Raw genomic sequence first — 22,207 nt, forward strand, 5'->3', positions numbered from 1 at the left:
TCTGATGTACATAACAGCTAACCGACCCACTGTCACACTGAATTAAAGCTGAGCCTGGAAGTAGGAAAATGTTTCTCTGGCCTATACTGTGTGTGTGTGTGTGTGTGTGTGTGTGTGTGTGTGTGCGCACATGTAAATTCCTGCGTGGAGACTGCTGCAACATAACACTTTGAGGTTCCTCGTTGGCAGCATGCAAAAAAGAAGTTATATACTTTAAACCGGAAGCCTGGTTGCACAGAATAATTTAGCCAACAGTATAGACTTAAATTGCATTTTGGAGCAATACTGCTTTTTTTTAATTATTTTTTTTCTTTAGCAAACTTTAGACACAGCCATTAAATATTGCAGGCGAATTATGGTAGCGTATTATTATAGATTTTGTTTTGTTCTAAACGCCTATTTCTAAAATACTAGTGGTTTTTGCTTTCATTTGTTTTGAAATGGTTATATTACGTTTTTTATGGAACATTGTTCTGCTTGGACATCTTTCAGCTGTAGTGACTGAAGGCTGCCTGATACTTGTCTGTGGCTCGAGTCTTTAGTGAATTGGGCTGTAACATAAATCCTTCTATCAAGTTGTCATCATCAACCAGAGAGCCAACACCAATTAGTGGATTCAGCGTAAAAGTCAGGCGTGTGTACCCAAGTTTCTGTGTCAAGATTCTGTGCCATGGGCAAATCATCTGTCACCAATCATAGTCACCCTCTGAGTGGAGAATGAGCTTCTGGGATTTGGGTGTGGTAGAGGGAGCATGTTTGTGTTATATACAATGATTCTCAAGGCAATACGAAAGCTGACTTTCAAATTTGTGGTCATCCCCCGACTTTCAGACAGGTGAAATGTAGGGCAGAGTAGAGCTATATACAATCAGAAAGGCTCAAAGGGTCTCCACACCCAGTCTACCCTTTCAGCTCTTTTCACTTACTTGCTTTATAAGACCTCTTTTCCAGGCAGTGGAGGTTTGTAAAAGTTACATTTACATCTAGTCATTTGCCAGACGATGAAAGGACGTCACCAGATGCTATTTGTTGGCAGACCGCAATGGGCAGGAGAGACTGTAGGCCCGGATTAGGGTGCTTAGGTAGGAATATGCCCAGTTGAGCGGACCACTCTCTAGTTAAGAGTAAGAGCTTTGAACCCGATGTGGTTGGCTACTTGAAGCCAGTACAGCGATCAGAGAAGGGGTATGACGTGTCCTTTTTGGCTGATCAAAAATGAGATGTGCTGATATCGTTATAAATATAGCAGTGTAAAACTCAGCTGCTACATCAAATGTCCTGCTATATGTGGTGTAGGCGCTTTAGATTTTAATCTCTGAAACCAAACCTTTCACCTCATAGTAGCCCACTGGGGGACAATTTTATTTGTGTTAGTGTGCATACCTGTCTATGTATACTGTATCCACACATAGTCTCTGTGCTAATCATTCTGTTCTTCAATTATAGGACCCAATCCTATCACAGTAGACACTTAAACTGGCTAGTAATTCAAGCTAGCATTGTGTAATGAAATAAACTTTTATATTTTTCATAACCCTATTCATAGAGAAAGCATACAGATATACACATACACAGACACACACAGAGAGACTAGTTCAGAAATGGACAACAGGTAGATCTACAATACTGGCTTTGTTTGGTCAAAAGAAAAAAAAACATTTAAATAAAAAAAATTAGAGACACTATTTGCTAATGGATTGAGAAATGTTTAACTTAGCCAAATAACAGGAAACACAGTTAAACATGAAATGGTCTCCCACATACATGACCCATGGATATGGAGTCATGTGGCATATGAACATTTTTGAGATGTATGATTTTAAGTTTAATGAAAAGCAGCTTGACAAAAATGTGTAAAAGTATATGTGACAATACAGTATGTGCTTGCGTGGATGTTTTAATATTTGTACATACACAGATTGTATGGACATATAGTGTATATATGAATTGTTATGCCACTGAGAGCATGTGTCCTTATGCCTCTCTGTGTGTGTGGCCAGGGGCTTTAGCAGCTTACCGTCACCCCCCACTCTTCCAGCTTTAGGCAGGAACAGGAATTAGGCAGACTGTGGGAATCCTTGCTGGGATTCAAATCACCATTTCTAATCACAAATGTGTAAAAGGACAATAAATAGGAATTACGTAATGATCAGGATTCTTTAACAAAAGCTTGGATTATACACACACAGTGACAGAAAAAAAAACCCTGCTCTTCATTAATACTGACTTAAGTACGAGCAGATCGAACTTTGCCTTTAATGTACAAGGACCCTGGACAGCTGTGTGTGTGTGTGTCCCATTTTAAATGTGACATTTTCAGCACAAAATATACAGTAGAACCATATCCATCAGCCGGATTGGACTTGGTCCTACAATAAGTTGGCACATAAATATTCATATCAAACACTAACGGTGGGCCTGGCGTGGAAGAATGTGTTTGTTAGTTTCCGTGTTTCTGCTTTTTTTCATGTATGTGTATTGAACTTTGGCCTGCATTTAGCTCTTATGCTTCCTCGTTCTAAAGAACATACACTTAAGATCTTGTATCCATTGATTTATTTTGCTGAGTTTATTAACTTGATTGATTTAGTAGCCTAATATTGTAGTTTATCACTGAATATTGTCTAACAGTCACTGTTTAGTTATTCTTGATATGTGGCGTTTTTCTTCTTAACGTTACTAGAAGATGATGATATAAGGGAAAACACTAGCTTGTGTTGAAATTTTCATAAAAAATTAAAAAACTTTAGATATTACCGTATGTGTGTGCACTTACTCTGGATCTGTGAAAGGTATTGTGCTGAGAGAAAGCCGATTAGGCAAATGGCTTAGACAGATTAAACGTTTGGTCTGTGAGTGTGAATTCTTTAGCATATGTGCTTTTCTACACACTAGCATGACACTGTACATATATGTGGGTATGCACACAAGCATGCACTGGTGTGTCACTCAATCAGAGTGGGTGTGTGGGTGGGTAGTCTAGACTAGCATAACTGGCCACACACACACACACACACACACACACACACACACACACACACACACACACACACACACACACACACACACACACACACACACACACACACCCTCAGCAAACTGTCCAAACATTGGGCTTTGCTGGACTAGTAACAGCTTTACCGAGCCCCCTGTGTTACAACCTGTTGTTGCCACATTGCATCACTTCTAACATCTTAGTAGAGGAGGAAGGGGAGGAGGAAGACTAAAAAAGAGGGTGAAACAGAGGTGTGTAGTCTCTAGAGTGGTCACATGACTTCAAAGTTTGTTCCATTTTTATCTGTCTTTCACTCGTGTACCAACTCTTTCCATCATAGTGGTTTAGATCCGCTTTGAAAGCTCTGTCACATGAGGTAAAGCTGCCAGCTCATTCTCAGGGCTATGTTTGTGTCTCTGTCAAACATTTTCTTTCTCTCTGCATTTATCTTACTCTATTATTTTGTAACATCAATTCTGTCTTATTTTTAAAATAATTTTTTTAAAGACACAAAATGTGTATAGGTGTGATTATCATGAGGAGAGAGTGGAAGGTTATTTTAAGCTGTATTTCAGCTATCGGGAGCATTCATGCAGGAGAGATGAGAAACAGACAGAGCTGATGCAACTAGGAGACACACACACACATATTCACTTAACACATAGATAAACACACAAATTACAGTTAAACAGAAAGCAGCAGTGCACACTATGAAACACGGAAGAATAACAGCCAAAAACTCTCACAAACATGTCGAATACACACAGACATAAACATGATCACATACCCTTTGTTTTTTTTTTTGATGATTTTTGTTTTGTTTGTTTGTTTTTGGCAGGACCTAATCTATTAAATAAGCTGGCAATTGTGTTAATGTTAGAGCTAGAAATGTGAATAATCAATTAACCACTGTAATTATTGAATTAATTCATCATGTAAATAATAAGCAATCTGAACACTGTTGGTTACTGTAAGTGTAATGAACATTTAGAATAAAAATGATGACTTTCCTGGAAGGAATAGAATTAAGTTGATTTCCCCTTTGAATGTATGGCTGTGTACATTCAGCAGAGAACAGTTCAACAAAACTCGAAGAGGTTAGTTTAAAATGTGTTAAGTACATTTAGTGACAATGCTTAAGTTCTTGACTATAAAAGAAAACAGCTTTTATATGAAAAACTCTACAGGTTGTATTACGCTGCTCTACTCTACTCCACCGCTCATTGATCATTCGTCACACTTCTGTCACAGGGATGGAAGGAAAATAACGTATTGCCGCTAAAACACTTCTCTCACCTAATATTGGGATCTTAGTTTAAAATGGGTAAGCCATGAGTTGATGATAACTTAGATTTTAATAAACCAAATGCAATGTGAAAGTATTTATAGCAAAAAGCTAAATTTGGATATCTAGTTAATATCATTGCTCAGGTTTCTCATGATTATAGCCTTGTATTCCCAAGCATGGAGATTCCCATTAAAGATACGTGGCACAAGTAAATAGCCACTGCTTAAACCTGGCTCAACAGCACCTTCAGCAAGGCGACCTGAATCCCAACTGACCCAGCTCCCCAGTGGCCAACAGGTCAGACTGCAGTTGTACTGCTTCTAGGTGTGAATCTGTGCAAGTGTGTCAATGCTATGAGGGCATTCCTGCAAAATAGAGGTCACTTCTCATTGGAACTAACCTGAAATAATAAAGTAAAATAAAATAAATATTGTATAGACAATGTAGTGTCCTTAAAATAATACCCTTAATCTTAAGCCTGGCCTCTGTATGCACCTAGTGCCATGGAACAGAGGGCACAAGACTTTGCCTTTAAGACTTTGAGTGGAGTGAGTATGATGGCTTAGATCCCTTTAAGAGGAAAGGATTAGGGTGATGCTGATGCTTGGTGTCTTGGCCTGGGTGCCTGTATGTGTTGCTGCCTCTGCCTGTATGTCAGCTTGATCTGTGTAGGGCTGGGCTTTTCCTAATATACTTGCTGCATCTGGCTTAGAGAGAGAGTGAGCAAGAGAGAGAGACAGACTGTGTGCATGTATGTTGCATGTGCAGTGAAGCTAACTGGAGCAGGGTGTCCAGGATGTGTACAGGCTTTATGGCCTGGGTGCAGCCTTGTGATACAAAACCCTCAGCTTTTATGTGTCTGCACACACACAGCAGCAACTGTTACATGTACATGTGTGGAAATGATGTACCGGTGATTCAGCTTCAGATGTCAAGTGTGTGTGTTTGTGTGTCTTTGTGCACACACGCATGTTTATGTGAGCAAGTGTGACTGTAGCTTGGATGAGCAGCAGGACCAGACAGCTAGCCATCATCATATGACTTGCCTTTTTTTCCTATCAGCTGTCCATGAGATGCACACATACAGACACTAATAGTGAGGAGTGCATACAAACACACAAGTCTAATAGTCTTCCATATAACTCTGAAGTAAAATTAGATTAAACACAGTATTGTTGTACCAAGTGTGTGTGTGTGTGTGTGTGTCTGTGTGTAGACGTCAGTGTAATTTAATGCTTTAGCATGCATGTTCTTAGTTAACTACATAGAAATCAAAATAACACTAACATAATAATTCACTTTACACCCTTTCATTTAAGTTTTAAAATGATAAAAAGGGAGTGTGTTGATTTCTGCCATCGGCAGTTGTTTAACTGAATAGAATATTTGCAGTAACCCTAAAGCAAACAAATGGCACAAGTGAAATGCACAGCCATAAATGTAATGTAAAGCTCATTGATTTTCTATGCTGTTGTCTTTCCCAGGTCTAGCTGGCCAATGCCGGGTCCATCGTGGATATCTGGTGGTGGTAGCAGAAGTGTGTATGTCAGCGTGGTTCGTGGCGCCTAGCCCATGTCCAGCCCATAATGCCGTCATCTACACGGAAAGGAGGGCTGAAGGACCCCGAGCTGGCCAACCTCTTCTTTAAAGATGACCCAGAGGATGTCTTTTGTGACCTGCACGAGATCGGACATGGCAGTTTTGGGGCGGTCTACTTTGTAAGCACTAATTCACAGCTTTCTGTAGCTTATTTTCCACAGGCCATCAAGATTCACTGAACAGACTAAAGGGCTTCATTAATGTCCCATATGGAACAAAGTTTTATTATATCTTTAATTGAAGTACAAAAAATGGCTTCATGCTGTTCTAATGGCCATGTTTAAACAACATGTCAGATAAGAACGTTTTTTTCTCAGGTATTTGCAATAGTTTAACTTCTCCTTTTGTATTGTCTGTATAATCGTTGATGGCATTGTTTGCTCAGACAAAGTGGAGTAATTGAACATAGTGCATTTGTTTGTTTCCATCGACGTTCACCCATTGCATTTCCCATACATCCTCTCACACCACTGGCATGCACCTGCACTTCTAACTTTTGCCTCTTGAATTTAAGTTTTGAAGTTATTTTGGAAGTGTGTTTCAGTGTCTCTCCCTTTATTGGCAATGTTCACTTGAGCTGCCTGTGACACTGGACCTTATTTGCACTTTTAGAAGTTTTAAAAGTTGTTGGTTCTTGGGAAGAAAATGACAGTTCGTGGTGTAGCAGTTAATTTATTGGAAGTTTAGTTTGAGTTTCAAACTTCAAAAAGAAAGATACATTGTAAACTAGTGACTGGACCATTTAAAAAGTCATTAGCCAACCATTAATAATAAGACTGTAGCTTTGATTTATTTATTAACTAGGCACCATGCATATTCATTTCTCAATTCACTGTATTGTACACCTTGTAAGTGTTACCTACTAAATGGAAACACATCCCGTATGTTTGTTCTCTGTAGCCTTTGTTATTAATTTCATCATCACAAATCACTCATCAATCTTTTGATAGAGCTTCGTGGAAGGGGGGTGAAAACGATCAGGGTCTCTCAGATCTCTTCATTTCATGTCCTCCATTACTGTTCAGTTTCCTCTCAGTTTTCCTCCTCTCTCCTTTTCTCCTTTTGTATTGATGATTTCCAACTTTCATTCGACTTTGCACTGAGACTACAATATTAACCACAGATCCACTGAGCTGCCTGAGGTGGTAATAACCAGTGTTGTTACATATCATTTAGTTCTGTGTGTGTGTGTTTGTATATAGTCATACAGTATAGCATAAACCCTAAAGCAAAACAGCTAATAATGAAATGTCAGGAACAAGAACATAGGAATCAAATGAAAAAGTTTGGTGGGAATACTCTTTATATAGCCTGCTACTACTGCAATTTTATGAGAATCTCAACATTAAATTCCTTTTCATTTGTAAGTGGGATGAATCAGAGACGAGGGCTTAAGCTGAGCCACAGCTTTGCTATTCCTACGGCCAACTGCCTCAGACGTTAACACCATAGGCTTAACATGGCCAATGGATGTGCACAAGTCAAACACTTACAGTAGCTACAGAAAAAACATGCAGCACTTATGTACATAAACCAATGTTGAGTGCTTTAATAGGTTGGAATTTTTTTTAAATTCAAATGAGGGAGTCTGCTCCTGCTGTATCACTCTAATACAGATGTATTGCTTTGTCCATGCATTATGTTATGAATAAATCAGATTTATCTTGATCATGCCGGAATTACTTGTATGCAGTGGAACCCAGTTTCTTCTAACATTACACAATTTGTTTACTGTGGTATAATTTTGTTGAAATATAGCACAATAATACATTTGATATATTTGTAAAAATGTGTTGTTTGCATTTTATTGTACATACTGTATTAATTTCTATCTGTACTTGTAATTTGATGAAAATGTTAATGTTTGGCTTTCGAACTTTTGGCAGATACACCTTTTTGTAGGTTCACTACATATTGTAAGGCAGCATGTTAACTCTTACTTAATAACAATTTAAGTAAGGTTTGATTTTTTGATGTCAGGTTCTTTTTATTTGGCTCTATAGTTGGGAACCTCCCCAAAAACATCAGTCTTATAGGAGGATTAATGTATCTGTTTGGCGGATTAGTCTTTAACTACGTTTTTAACTTTTTTCCAACTTTCAAGACCTAAATAGAGACTTAAATGTTGTCTGATGTCTTCCTTTTTTTTTCTTCCAGGCACGTAACTCCTACTCCAATGAGGTGGTGGCCATCAAAAAGATGTCCTATAATGGAAAGCAGACCACAGAAGTAAGAAAGACATAGAAGAGCACCTCTAATCCATATCAAAACAAAAGACCAAGAGGGCATTTGGTTAGGCTATTATGAAAGAAAATGTTTCAAAGCAGTGAGAGAAGGAGTTCAACATACAAAAGCCAAGCTATGCTGTTCTGTTTGCTATTTTACCCAGTTTTATACCATCTTGTCAGATTCTGCCATTTTGAAATTTCTTCTTTATAATACTTAGTTACCCTGATGAAACTAATGTTACAAAAAGTAATTACAAATCATCTAATAATTGGTAACTACCATATGCAAACAACAATTATGACTGTATTAGGTGAATATGTTTACCCAGAAGTGTATTTCAGAATACATCCTGTGTGATCACAGCTCACCCTACATCTTAATGTGAGCCCATATCTTTGTGGTCGTAAATTTTGTTTTTGAAATCTGTGAGTAATGGCTTTCTGCAAGGGCTTGTGCGTTACATTTTTGGGTTGTTCCTAACCAGCTGAAGACTTTGGTTGTTTCATCAGCTCTTTTGTTAAGCAGAAAGCTAGCTTTCCATTGTAGTTATTGCATTTTTATTCCTGCGTTTTGTTATTTATGCAGGGGCGATGCTATTTAAAACTTTCCTGTCTATACACAGTGGTCAATAGATGGATAAAAGCAATTTTACCTGTGCAAGTGCCTACTGCAGAGGGACCAGCTGCACCCTTGCATCATCATAGCAGTGTCCACTTACATGTTAGTGTGCTTGTACTTTTTGTGTGTAACCAGCTGTATGTCTGAATTTGCTTTTGGCAGAAGTGGCAGGACATCATTAAGGAGGTCAAATTTTTGGGACAGCTGCGGCACCCAAACACGATTGAGTACAAAGGCTGCTACTTGAAAGACAACACTGCCTGGGTTAGTGGGTCCATCTCCACAGCTCCTGTCGTCTTAATTGTCTTCTTTGTATCACTTTGGTTTGTTTATAGCGTTTTCCTATTCTACTTCCTATTCTACTGTATGTCCACTTCCTTTCTTTTTACTACTTCTAATTGTGTTTCCCTGCTTCCATACTATTATCTGCATGCAGCTGCCAATAAGGTCTCTATTAAAGACAACATATATGATCAGTCTGCAGTCATACGCTTTTATAAACTTGAATTTGGCATAAGTGGATCATTAAGGATGTGTTATGGTGGAGTACATGCCATGTTTTTCAGCTGCAGTTGTTTTATTTCAGCTGGTGATGGAGTATTGCCTTGGCTCTGCATCAGATTTACTAGAGGGTATGTGTATTTATTTTATTTTGCACACACACTTAGAAATATTTACAAATATAAATATGTTTCAGATTGTCTTTATCTTAAAAATTATCAAGGAAATCACCTCGGTCAAAACTTCTATTTTACACTTAGGTTTTTCTGCAGTTTTAACAGTGAAGAGACTATTCAGTCAGACTATTCCTTTATTGACGTTTGAGTATTTGAATATGTAATCGCTAAAAGCAGTCCAGTTTGAAGGAGTGATGCAGCCTAGTGATGAGAGAAGCCTTCCTAGAGCCAAGGGAGTCTTGCATGCTATTACACCTATAGTTTGTCTTCTGTGGTGGGTTTAGAAAACTTTTTGCCTTAGGCAAAATTTTAACTTTATTGCATATTTTGGTTGTCTCAACTCTACATGAGCTAGGGCATATAAAACCAGTCTCAGTAATCTTTTGCCTGTAGTTTTAACCTTCTTCTAGAGTTTTCCAGTTTATAAATGAATTTACCATGGTTCTGTGGTCTGACCTGTAGTATAACATCGGGTACTTGGTTTAAAAGATGCATACAGATGGATGACTATATATGCATTGTTGCTAACGTAACTACCAGAGGTGGAGCCAGATGTTGTTAACTTTTGGGCCTTATGCACGTCTCTCAAACTCCAACACAGAAACCTACTGTATTTATTTCTGTTCAAACACACAGTCAAACCAGGCAATGCTAACTGGTGAGCTAGCCAGCAGCAAGCCATCATTCTAGTTATCTCTCAAACTCACTGCACAAGTAAATTTTAATTCAGAAACATGATATGTAGATGGATAGATTGCCACAGTAATAACACTGTTGTAACACTGGTCTCCCAGCTCAGTTTGAAGGGAAATATGATACCAAACAAATTGATTTTGAGCAGGATTCTGGGCTTTTGATAAAGCATTTAGGACTTAATCCCTAAAACCCCCCTCTCTCTGCTAATGGTAACTATTCTCTGTAAAGAAACAGTGGATGTTTTAAGAGCTTTACCTCCTGCACTTTTCAACCACTAAACTCTCACAACCTGAGCCCGAAGTGTTATTTTCACCACCTATGTGTGTAGACATTACTGACGTAGATACAGTCATAACCTCTGGGACCTAAACTTTTACAATATTTCATAGTTCTGCTTCAACTATTTGCCTTGGCATTTAGTTGCTCTGTTATTGCAGAGGTCCACATACAGTACAGCCTCCTTAGAAGCTCATATGACAACTGTTGTTTCTATGAACTTGATTAGACTTGGAGTCTGCGACTCATACAGTAACTATATGCAGCAGTCTGATTCATTTGTGTAGAACAGTTTTCATTATCCTAAACATAATTAAAGCCTTTAGAGGGATCATACTCCTTTCCACTTTGCTTATTTCTCCCTAAGTTCATAAGAAACCACTCCAAGAGGTTGAAATTGCTGCCATTACCCATGGTGCCTTGCTAGGACTGGCGTACCTACATTCCCATAATATGATTCACAGGTAAGTCACTTTGTTTCCTTGATTCAAACATTTCCCAGTAGGAACTTACAGTGACTGGAAAAACAAAACATGAGATACACTCGTGTTCTTTCTTTACCTTTGCCTTGGCTAATTAAGCTGTAAAACCTTATGTTTGTACTTGGAATTTTAATTGTGAAGCCTAAGTAACCCTCCTGCCTCACAGATGTCCACAGTATTATATTTTATGGCATACAGATATGATGGGCATCCAATAATGATGCTGCATGAATCATGGTGACTGTTCTATGTCATCAGATGTCTTATTGCAGAGATTCACAAATGTATGATGTAACCCAATTAAAAGCAATATAGTATAACTTCTGTAACACCACACCAGAGACCAGTTTGACAAAATCAAGTGAAGAAGCGATCCTTTTCTTCCCTTAGACATGTGTCACCATTTAATGAAGACTAATTTGTTTCATATGCTGTGTTTTAACCCTTAATACTGTTGCATGACATTACATTACTTATAGCTTTCCAGCCTACTATGTATTATGCCTACTTAATCCTTGTAACTGATGTCATTTCTCTTGCCTGGTATTCCCAGTTCTTCTCTTCATCTGCTCACTCTCTTTATCCCCCTTCAGAGATGTGAAAGCTGGTAACATCCTGCTGACTGAGCTGGGTCAGGTAAAACTGGCTGACTTCGGCTCTGCTTCCATTGCCTCACCTGCCAACTCCTTTGTGGGAACACCTTACTGGTCAGTATGCACAGCACATAAGCAAACAAACGGCTACATGTTCATGAAAAGTTCAATGCTCCTTTTGGTTTTGTTTGTTTATACAATAAGTGAGTTCTTAATAGTGGCACCTTGGCAATTTGATGTGATAAATTGTACACAAATGTAGAACCTTTTTTTTGTGCCAGTGTCATTACAACTGCTTCTGTATTGTTCTTTGTTGTTTGCCTCACATACAGAAATCATCAGCTCTTCAGCTTTGATGGTAAATGAAATCATCACATAAATAGCTGGTCTAGTGATGGACTCTTATGAGCAGCCAGCAGTGCACAACTTTGTCATGTTCCTCAGCATGTTAAATTCACACACACAATATGTCACACTTCATATTTCAGAAACACATAAAGACCGAGCTGCTATCACATCATTGCAGAGTCTTTTAAAAGCTCTGAGAGGCTTAGCAGATTATGACATTTTCATGGATTTTCCTCATACTCAATAAACTCTGTGCATTTGTATGTGTATCTCTCTGTCCTCAGGATGGCTCCAGAAGTCATCCTAGCCATGGACGAGGGTCAGTACGAGGGTAAAGTGGACATCTGGTCTCTGGGGATCACCTGTATTGAACTGGGTGAGAATACACTTACCTGTTGGTCCTTTCATTTATTGGCTTGTACAGTCAGAATCAAAATCACTAATTGGCCCTTTTCCAAAAGTATCTCTTTCTCAATCTTTTTTTTTTGGGTTGTTGTTGTTGTTGCTTATTTTAGCGGAACGTAAACCGCCTTTGTTCAACATGAACGCCATGAGTGCCTTATATCACATCGCCCAGAATGACTCTCCCACGCTGCAGTCCAATGAGTGGTAAGTTGAACACACTCCCTAAAACACACTTCATAAATAAAAAAACATTCTCCCTCTCGAAAGTTTTCACATTATTTTGTTTTTTCCCACATTGTGAACCATGGCCAATTTAATTTGGATTATTTATTTATTTGTTTGTTCGTTCATTCATTTTAAAAATGCCCCCCAAAAATTACTTGTTAACGTGAAAGCAGATTTTTCTGAAGGTATATTATCCGAGTCCTAGCCTTAAACTTCACCACGAAGACAAAAAAACAACTCAAGGCAACCTCCCAGATTATTGAGAAGCAGAAGTCTGGGGATGGCTGGAAAGCATACAGTTTAAGTCTATTAATAAGAAATGGCAGAAATATGACACAAGTATAAATATGACTACAGGAGGTTGTCCTCAAAGACAGAGTGACTAGTGAGGGAATCCACCAAGACACCTATAATTCCTCTACAGAAGTTACAAGCTTCTGTGGTTGGGATGACGGACAAAAACCGTTTAATAGGTTCCTCAACAGTTATTATTTCTAGTCCTGTGATCAACAGATCACTTATCGGACCATGGAAGCTTTTCCCAGTTAACTTTAGAGTCTCCTACATGCTTTCTGCCAAAATCTAGCTTTCCCACTCTCCCATAAATCTTCAGCTGGTGTCTCTCCCATCTCAGCCACATCCCCTGTAACTCCTTCAGAGGAATCATACTGTAGGTGTCTTGGTGGCATCCCTTTGTAGTCTGCTTCTTGCATGGTCACTCAGTTTTTGAGGATGGCCTGCTCAATGTAGATTTATGCTATGTTATTATACGAAAGCCAAATTAAACTGACCACGATTCAGGGGAGGCTTTTTATAGAAACTGTATTACTGTCCTTTTATTATCCTTTTAGCGCTATTCTGGAGGGAAACCTAAATACTTTTTCTTGACATCCCGCAAATATAAAAGCCTAATCTTTTCAAAATGCAGCCAATATGTGATCTGACAATTCGTGCCAAAAATGCTACTCTCCCTGGGAGAAAAAAAAAAGTCACACAAAATAAAAGCCAATGAAACTGCTTATACAGTACAATGCGTCCAGTCAAAAGTGAATAATATATCCCAATCCGATCTGGGCTCGGTTACGGTAAGATGCTGCTTTGTTAATCTGCACTACCTGTGATCCCTGGGACAGGGAAGGTCACACTCTCTCTCATAAGTCCCCTATGTAATTGCCTGGTAAAGAAATATCGGATAAAAAGACAGATCATTTCTGCTGAATTAAAAGGCATCTTTTGTTGTATATCAACAATAAAACAAGGCAATATAATTACTATATTTGATCAAATTCAGACTTTTTCTTTGGTGTAAAACCTGTGTTGTTTCTATACACATAGTCCGTGTTCTAAACATTAAATGCTTTAGGCATTACTCTATGCTGCTTTCAGCCTCACAGCTCATAACTGTAGATGTTAATAGATTCTCCAGAGACTGTCCTTCCAGACATCAAAAAAGCCTTTAAGCATTTTAATTCAGACCAGCAGGGTTTAAACAGCTCTTTGCTGTCTCTTCACAACACCATCCTATCCTGCAGTGTTGGTCTTTTTTCAAGACTAGTTGTGCTACTGGATATCATCTCAGCGTGTGATGTTTCCCTGTTTACTTCATCTAATAATTTAATAAACTGTGTCAGATCCCATATCACCCAAAATATTATAAATCTTATTGCTTGGAAAAGTCAGTTTTAGTAACATTACCAATTCTATAAACAAGTCATACTGGCTAGCTAGTACTTGAATCTTAAAGGGCAACTTCACTTATTATCCTCTTGCTTCCTGTGGCTCTTGTTTGAGGAGTAAATGTATATGAATGTCATAACATTTTTTGTCTAGTTTTTCTATATTAAAATATCTTTGTTTCCAGCTGGAAATCACATCCAGACAACATAATCTAGAGGACTGTTGAAGTTCAGATAGTGTCCTCTTGTTGCTCGTACTATAAAGTGTTGGTTGACCTGCTGCTCAGAACTATGGAAACTGTCATCTGGAGGAATTTCTCTGCTAAAAGGATAGAGGTGTTTTTAAGAATTTTAATATAGGGAAGGCAGAAAGGAGTTTATTAGCATTACAAACTGGTGAAGTTCCCCTTTAACACTTACTGAATACTTCAGGCCATCTGCCATACCCTAGGTATGTCTCATGTATTCTCACCTAACCATTTAACTTTTTAACAGATACAATATCATTTGTGTTAGCTAGAAACTAATTACTCAGTATACACATTCATATACATTATCTAATATTTAGCTTTAGAAATGTATAGAGGAGTAGTTGCCAAATAATGGATGCAAGCAGGAAATTAGTGAAGCAGTAAATGTTCCACTCCTTCCTTGTTTTGTGTAAGACTTGATTGTTTTGGAAGTAACAGCGCTTTTGAAATATTAGTACTATGTTTGAAGGTCTTGCTGTAATTTACCACTCTGTACTTCTTTCATGCTATCACTAGTATGGTATGAAAGTGAAGTGTTAGGTCCTAGGCATGCAGAGTCATGCATGTGTTTGTTTCCCTCACATGTTGCAAGAATCGGTATCTTCTGCACAGCCAAAGGGAGCTGAATGTTGCTCTCTACCTGCCTCAGAGCAGCCTAAAGGCATCAGTGTCTGCCTTGCATCTTCTGCCAAAGCTCTCAATTAAATAACTTTGCTTTATTTTTACACTTTACAAGGTGGCATTGTATCACGGGCTCTGACAAAGGGCAAGTCTTCAAAACATGAAAGAGGAAACATCTTCCCCTGTTGTATAATTACTGTTGGTTTCTTAGATGAGCGTTTGTGTGGGTCAGCATAGGATTGTGCTATTTTTAGAAGAGCTCCAGCAGCCCAGGGTGTTGGCAACCTCTTGCCAGATGGGGCTAGTAGAGATGTCTGCTTCATAGTGTTATGTCAGCGCACAAATGCATGGCAGCACTGTACACACTGGCATGGCATACAAGTGCACTCATACAACCACAGTGGACATTATGTTGTTGTTAATGTGGAGCTGAGAGGTGGTGAGTGGTTGCACTCACTGAACCTAAATGTGTATCAAAATTCTAAACAATATATTTAGCTACTACCCTAATGATCTATAGCAGCAGCCTAAACACAGAGTGATACAAACTGTTGTTATCAGAAAACGTGGCACACTGTTCCACAGCTCTAGTGGCCTATATTTATTTTTTTTATTTTTTGCTCCACATATTTACGTAATCCATGTGTTTTATATATAGGGTTACACTGAGAGATTACATAGGATTGTTCAGGTTTAATTCATTGATATGATAAGCAACACAACAGAAGATGAGATTAAACAACTGACATTAAGTAGTTTAGATATGATTGAAGGCAGCCTGTCATTACATTGTTGCTGCTTTTTCTGCTTACCACCATCTCACTATCCTCTTAATGCCAGGTCTGACCCCTTCCGGAGCTTTGTCGACTACTGCCTACTGAAAATTCCTCAGGACAGACCCTCATCAGGGGAGCTGCTACGAGTGAGTAATCTTTCCAGCTGTGAACTCACTTCCTGTTTCAGTCAGTCCGTGAGCCATGCTGATGAGTCACTCCCACCCACCCACTCACAGCTCACTAAAACACGAACATATACACAGTGTCTTCTTCAAGCACAGGAATTGAGCACTGGGCTTAGAATTGGTTATTTTTTCTTATCCCTTTGTTGTAACTCTGTTCTGTATGTCACCTTGCAGCCTTGGTCTTAATGGCCCCACCAGAGCTGTTTGCATTTGCTGATTTAATATCATTATCGTTCAGTTATGTGGGTATTTAAACTCTGAGTCATTCCATGTTCATGGTCAAAATTTGCCAAGTGAGATGCATATTTTATGCGCGTATTTTCAGCAGTTATTGATAATTACAGAAGATGGATCACAGGAAATGAACCCAAATGCTTAAAGTTGTCATCACTCCTCCCCATTCTCCCTGTCACTGTTCTGTCAAAATGGCAAGAGACTCTCATAAAACAAATGTTAAACTAAGATTCCACACACAATCTAGAGAAACACAGTGACTGTACGCAGAGCTGGCATTTGTACCATCATTGTGTTTCCTAATAATTTGATCTTTTTGTTTGTGTGACCAACAGGTAATCCTATTGGCCCACTAAGAGTTTTATTTGCTTGGTTATTACGCTCAACATTGCAGGAGTTCAGGCAGCAGCACCTTTCACACCCATCTCACCATGAGGAGAATAAAGGGGGTGTGAGGTTAGGTAGCAGTGAAGGGACTCTGGACTGTCGTCTGAAAAGAACTGACACTTGGACAGAAATTCACTCTTCCCACTCCTCCTGACCCAAATCCCATCCGAAAAACCATTAAAGAGGGATAAGTACCAAACAGACTTTGGCTCAGTGTCGAAGGGGCTGCTTTATAGTGAAGGGCTTGTGATGGGTGGGGGGTGTTGGCTTATGATTAATACCCCACTTTTTCTTGTCAGAGACACACACAAACACTCATCCTTTCAGTGCACATTCATGTACACACACCCCTCCAAGCTCTTTAAAGGGGAAATCAGGTCACTAATCTGGGGCCTTGAGCTATCACTGTTTTGGCTTCAGGTTAAACAAACTCTGTCCCTGTACTTCATTCAGAGTAATATTACTTCATTATTTATATAATTATTAATCGCTGAACGACCTCCTACCAAACCTCACATTTGATGAAAAATACTTTGACAATTAAATAAAGCTCCAGGTCTTGTTTGGTTTGGGGTATATTTTTATTATCCCCTAAATTAACTTGCAAAGTGTGGATCTTTCCAGTGCAACAGTAGTTTCCCAGAGTCAAGAGGATTCGGTCAAACTGACTCTTGTCCATTTAGTTCCAAACTCAAAGACAGTCCAATGTATATAAAACGGAAAATCCTTGTGATTGTGAAGCTAGAACCAGTTTTTGAGCCAGTTTTTGAGTCAGTTTTTGAGCTTGAAAGATTTTGGATAAGACTGTGTCTTCTCATTTCTCATTGTTTTCAATCTTTATGCTATGATAGTTTGGTGGGCTTCTAGTGCTATATATTAATTGTACCAATAAAAGTAATTTTATCCCTCTCATCTAACTCCATTAAAAGCATGGTAGGCTTGTTTCAGTCGATTGGCACTGCTGCATATGTTATTGCAGAAGTAGTAAACAAGAATGACTAAAGCTTACATACATAGATACTTTATTGAACCCCTGATGGAAATTTTTGCATTGCAATAGCTGTTACACATAATAATACAGTATATATACAAAAACTATTAATACACTGGCTTTTCAGGAGTGTTCACCTCACTAAATTGCACAGAGACATTGGGTCTGTTTCTACTAGTGTGCATATGCAGAAACAGTTGATATATGATACAGTTGTTGTAGTTATGTTGTGATGAAGTGGTGATGATCTGTCTCGCCCTGACACCGCAGAGAGTCATAGAACAGACTTATGGCTGTTGGCAGGAATGACCTCCTGTACCATTCTTTGTCACAGCGGATTTGAAGAGGCCTCTTGCTGAAGCCGCTCTGCTGTTTGACCAGCAACTCGTGGAGAGGATGTGAACTGTTCTCCGTGATGATTAACAGTTTGTGCAGCATCCTCCTCTCCACTACCAACTCCAGAGTTTCCATAGAGGTCCCCAGTACAGAGCCAGCTTCACTAATCAGTTTATTCAGCTTATTAGTGTTAATGGCTCTAATGCTGCTGCCCCAGCAGATAGAGGCAATAAAGATTGCACTGGCCACAACAGACTGGTAAAACATCTGCAACATCTGGCTGCACACATTAAAGGACCTGAGCTTCCTCAGGAAGTAAAGTCTGCTCTGACCCTTTCTGAAGAAAGTTGCTACTCCAAAAAGATGATGATAATGACAATAATCATCATCATTATTTCGTGATAAGCGCATTTATTTTAAGCTGGTGATGCCACACTATTATGTATATACAGATAGAGAATGATGCTGTGGAAAATCTAACACTTAATCCAATATAAAGAGGAGTCCCGTTGATAACTTCTCACTGTTCGATGGGATGGGGGTGGCCAGCTACCAGCGCTCTGGTGTAGGTCCATCAGAAAACGGGACAAATGATTCTCATCTCTATTTTCAGAGCATGATGTCATTCCCTTGTGTCCTGACTAACCCATTACACTAGCATCTGTCACATGGAGAAGAAGCTAAGCAGTGAGGGAGCAAGTGAGCTAAAAATAGATCTAAATATATATATTTTTCATTTCTTTCATCAGCCAAGTTCTTTGAGGATGCTTACATCTGGGACATTTAAACACATATTCTATGAATGAGCGTGACTAAGAGGGAGTATGAATGTGTGTGGTAGAGTGGGTGGAAGCACAGGAGAGAGAAAATGTTGTTTTTGTTGTATTTTTATCTTGATGTTGGTGTAGTGATGTTGGTGTAACAACTACAGGATCCAACTACAGGATCACCCTCAAAACACCAGCTCCACCCATTGACTCTGACCTGCTGATTATATAACGCAAATAATTACATAAATGGCTCAGCCTCCACCAAACAACACTTTGCTCAAATCACAGAAAGGTTGGGTTCTTACAGTAGAAATGGTCACATTATGAAATATGATCTAAATGAGTTTCAACAATCAATTAGTCAATAATAATGTTTTTTTAATAATGTTTTTATCATAAAAATGTTTTTGTAGGTTATTTTAGCGCTGTAGAAGAATATTATTAAATGTTTTTGTCTTTGAATGAATCTTCTTTCTAGAAAGATTCATGTAAAAAGCTCTTCCTGATAAAAAAAAACAAAAGCATACGACTCAAAAAAGTTGAGGATATTTGACTTTCGGGTGAAATGGAAAAATATTTTTATGGAAAATATAAAAAGTTCATGCTACAGTGATATTCTATCAGGAAAGTAGGCATTTAAGTAGAAGCATGCAATGGTCATTTCTTCATCTCATACAATTTATTGACACAAAGGCTAGCAGCGGTGGGTATACCACAACAAAAAATGTCAATGTCTCAATAACTTTTCATTTGTTAGGTGTTGTCTTGGTCTCGTGATGTCAAAATGTGAACAGCATCATGAAGGGGACTGTTTAAATACAAATTGTCCGTGAACCAGAACATTTAATGGGCGGTTTATTTAGAGGTGTTCATTAAAATGTTTAGAGAAGGTCAAATTAAGGTCACCTTTAAAAATTATAGTGGATCTTAGGTGCATTGTGAAATTTCAACTGAAAGTCAAATATCCCTAATATTTTGTGAGTAGTACATCTATATACTGACTATAACCATCCCCTACCAGAAAATGTGCTAGTTGTTGTTTGCTTGTTAATATAATTTAACTGGAGCTGTCATTATCTCAGTGCCAGTGTGAAGTTACAGTTAAGACATTATTTACTGGAATTAAAAGGATAAATAGTATTTATGAGAAACAATTTTATGGACAATCTTACATCGGTCTCCCGTGTTTGGTAGAGGATATACACCGATCAGCTGCAACATTAACACTGGTGGCCTTGAGAATTTAATGGAGGACAAGGGTCATCATACCTACTTACAATACACAGCAAAATGTGATATTGTGTGTAGAGGCGGTAGAAGTACAAAAACTCAAAACTTAAGTAAAAGTGCAAGTATTGGCCTAGAAAAGTAGCACTTCAAATCTTTTACTCAAGTAAACGTACTAAGCAGATTATATACATTTTAAAGTACAAAAGTAAAAGTACTCCACTAAGAAAAAGGTGTATTTTAAACAATAAATAGAATGGTAATTATGGCAAAACATGTACAGCAATTAATTAAAAAATACGGGTCAAAGGTTAAAGTCTATAAAGGTGGATCAGATTTTAACCACATTATGTGCTGACAGGTGGCTAACACACAATGTTACATCAGTATTTATAAGTTCCTAATATTTTATTAAAAGAAAATAAATGTTTTTGTGTGTGTGTGTGTGTGTATGTGTGTTAATGATGTGGCTTGCTGGGACACCAAGAACCAGCAGAGCAACCTTCAGGCGCCCTCTAGTGATGGTCACTGGTGTGGTGCTCATTGAATTATTAAACTTGCAAAAACTAGTAGATGTCAATGCTGTTCTGAAATGTAATTAGATCTTTAGGAGTACAGCAATATGCCATGTGAAAGCTTTGACATCCTGCAGATATAAAATGTTCTTTGACTGAAGCTGTAACTAATATTATTAAACTTTCTGGCATTTAGCAAATAACACATTGTTTGGCTATTAATAGTCCAAATAACATGACTATGTTTTGTTGAAAATGCTATTTGGTTATTTTGGAGATGGAAAAAAACGTCTTTAGGTTGTATGTAACATTCATAAATTGCATTTAATAAAGGATGAATTTTAAGTAAAATCAGATTACTGATAACTTTTTTAGATTTAGTTTTTATTTTTAAAACCATTTATTCTCTCTTTTTCTGTGTAGCATGATTTTGTACGTCGGGAACGTTCGCCGCGGATTCTCATTGACCTCATTCAGAGGACCAAGGATGCAGTGCGTGAGCTGGACAACTTGCAGTACCGCAAGATGAAAAAGATCCTCTACCAGGAGAAACACAATGGGCCCATGGGAGAGAGCCAAGAGGAAGAAGAGGTGGGGGGTGTGGGTAGAAAGAAAATGATACAATACAAATGAGTTTGTCAGGAGTAATAGGCAAGTGTAAAATATGGAGAAAAATCTCCTAAAAAAGTTTTAGGTAAATTAATTCTTCTTCTGTCAGGGAAGAACTTTTGAAATAAGCAGGGACATTACAAAAAAACAAGGTTCAGTCCTGTAGGGAACAGCAACAGAAGTACTAACATTACTACAAATTTAGACAACTAAGACTGTAGTTGAATCGACAGGTAATCAGGTAGTCAGCAGTACAGCTGGGCAGGCACAGGTTCCATACAGCAGTGTACAGTATTTAAAAACAGTTTTTAATTTCACTAGTATGCTAATTATTTTCTCAAGCGATCAATTCACTGTTAAATCTTTTAACTAAAAATATTAGAATGCAAGGTAAGGTATTTAAATGTCTTTGTCCATCCAACAGTCCAAACGAAAAAGAGATGCAGTTGCTACAGTTCAGCAAATTCTTACATTTAGGAAGCTGTAACAAGCAATGACAGTTAGGTGGTTAGCAAGAAAGTTTTCTTCTATTTTAACAATGGTTAATTTCTTATTGGAAGAAACCAGTGTTGCACTTGTAAGGGAGGTTGTTTTTTGATTGGAGTCAACTTGCAGGGTTTGAACAGACTGCTTAGAGTGAAGATATTGTTAAAGAAAATCAAAGTAAAGCACTTCACTTGGTCCCTCCTCTTTAGGAGGAACCATTTATAGTCCAAAGTGACTTCTTAAACAGATTCCTTACATTAATTATATTTCAATACCTAGATACAGTTGATGGCTGCCTTTTGACATCACAACAAACAGGAGCCTTCCTCCTGCAGCCAGTCATTTGACAGTGACGTGCAGTGTCCTTTAATTGACCTGGTCTGAGGCAGCGTGAACGGGCATGGGCTGCCAGCAGCCACTGAAGTGTCATCCTACACCACAAGATGCAATTTAGAGCGGCCACCAGACCTCACTGCAACATGACACCGCTGTAGGCCTTACTGAGAAAACCTGCAGTCCCAAACGTTGTTTTATGGATTCAGGGGAAAGATACCCTCAATGTGGAATGACTATAGCATCCAGATCTACAAGTCAGTTACTGCAGACTTAACCTACATCTAAAAGCTGTGCTGTGTTTCATTGCCTTTGTTATGTACACACACTCAAATGGACATCTCACTCAGACAAATACAAATAGTGTAGTATGCATTCA

The 22,207-nt window shown here is 38.4% G+C and overlaps 1 protein-coding gene across 5 annotated transcripts in view; it reads left to right on the plus strand.

The window, feature by feature from the left end:
• The window catches only part of taok3a (TAO kinase 3a), a 60,326-nt gene that overhangs the window by 22,441 nt on the left and 15,678 nt on the right, over positions 1–22,207 (plus strand). For all 5 annotated transcript variants that reach the window (XM_067520974.1, XM_067520975.1, XM_067520978.1 and 2 more), the window contains 10 exons: positions 5,768–6,001; positions 8,040–8,111; positions 8,892–8,993; positions 9,316–9,361; positions 10,746–10,842; positions 11,454–11,567; positions 12,086–12,177; positions 12,317–12,410; positions 15,820–15,901; positions 20,824–20,991. In XM_067520974.1, the coding sequence (XP_067377075.1) occupies positions 5,870–6,001; positions 8,040–8,111; positions 8,892–8,993; positions 9,316–9,361; positions 10,746–10,842; positions 11,454–11,567; positions 12,086–12,177; positions 12,317–12,410; positions 15,820–15,901; positions 20,824–20,991 (999 nt within the window). In that variant the 5' untranslated portion in view covers positions 5,768–5,869. The remainder of the gene's footprint in view (positions 1–5,767; positions 6,002–8,039; positions 8,112–8,891; positions 8,994–9,315; positions 9,362–10,745; positions 10,843–11,453; positions 11,568–12,085; positions 12,178–12,316; positions 12,411–15,819; positions 15,902–20,823; positions 20,992–22,207) is intronic.

Source organism: Channa argus, chromosome 11 (genome assembly GCF_033026475.1).
Source record: "Channa argus isolate prfri chromosome 11, Channa argus male v1.0, whole genome shotgun sequence".
Classification (NCBI taxonomy): domain Eukaryota; kingdom Metazoa; phylum Chordata; class Actinopteri; order Anabantiformes; family Channidae; genus Channa; species Channa argus.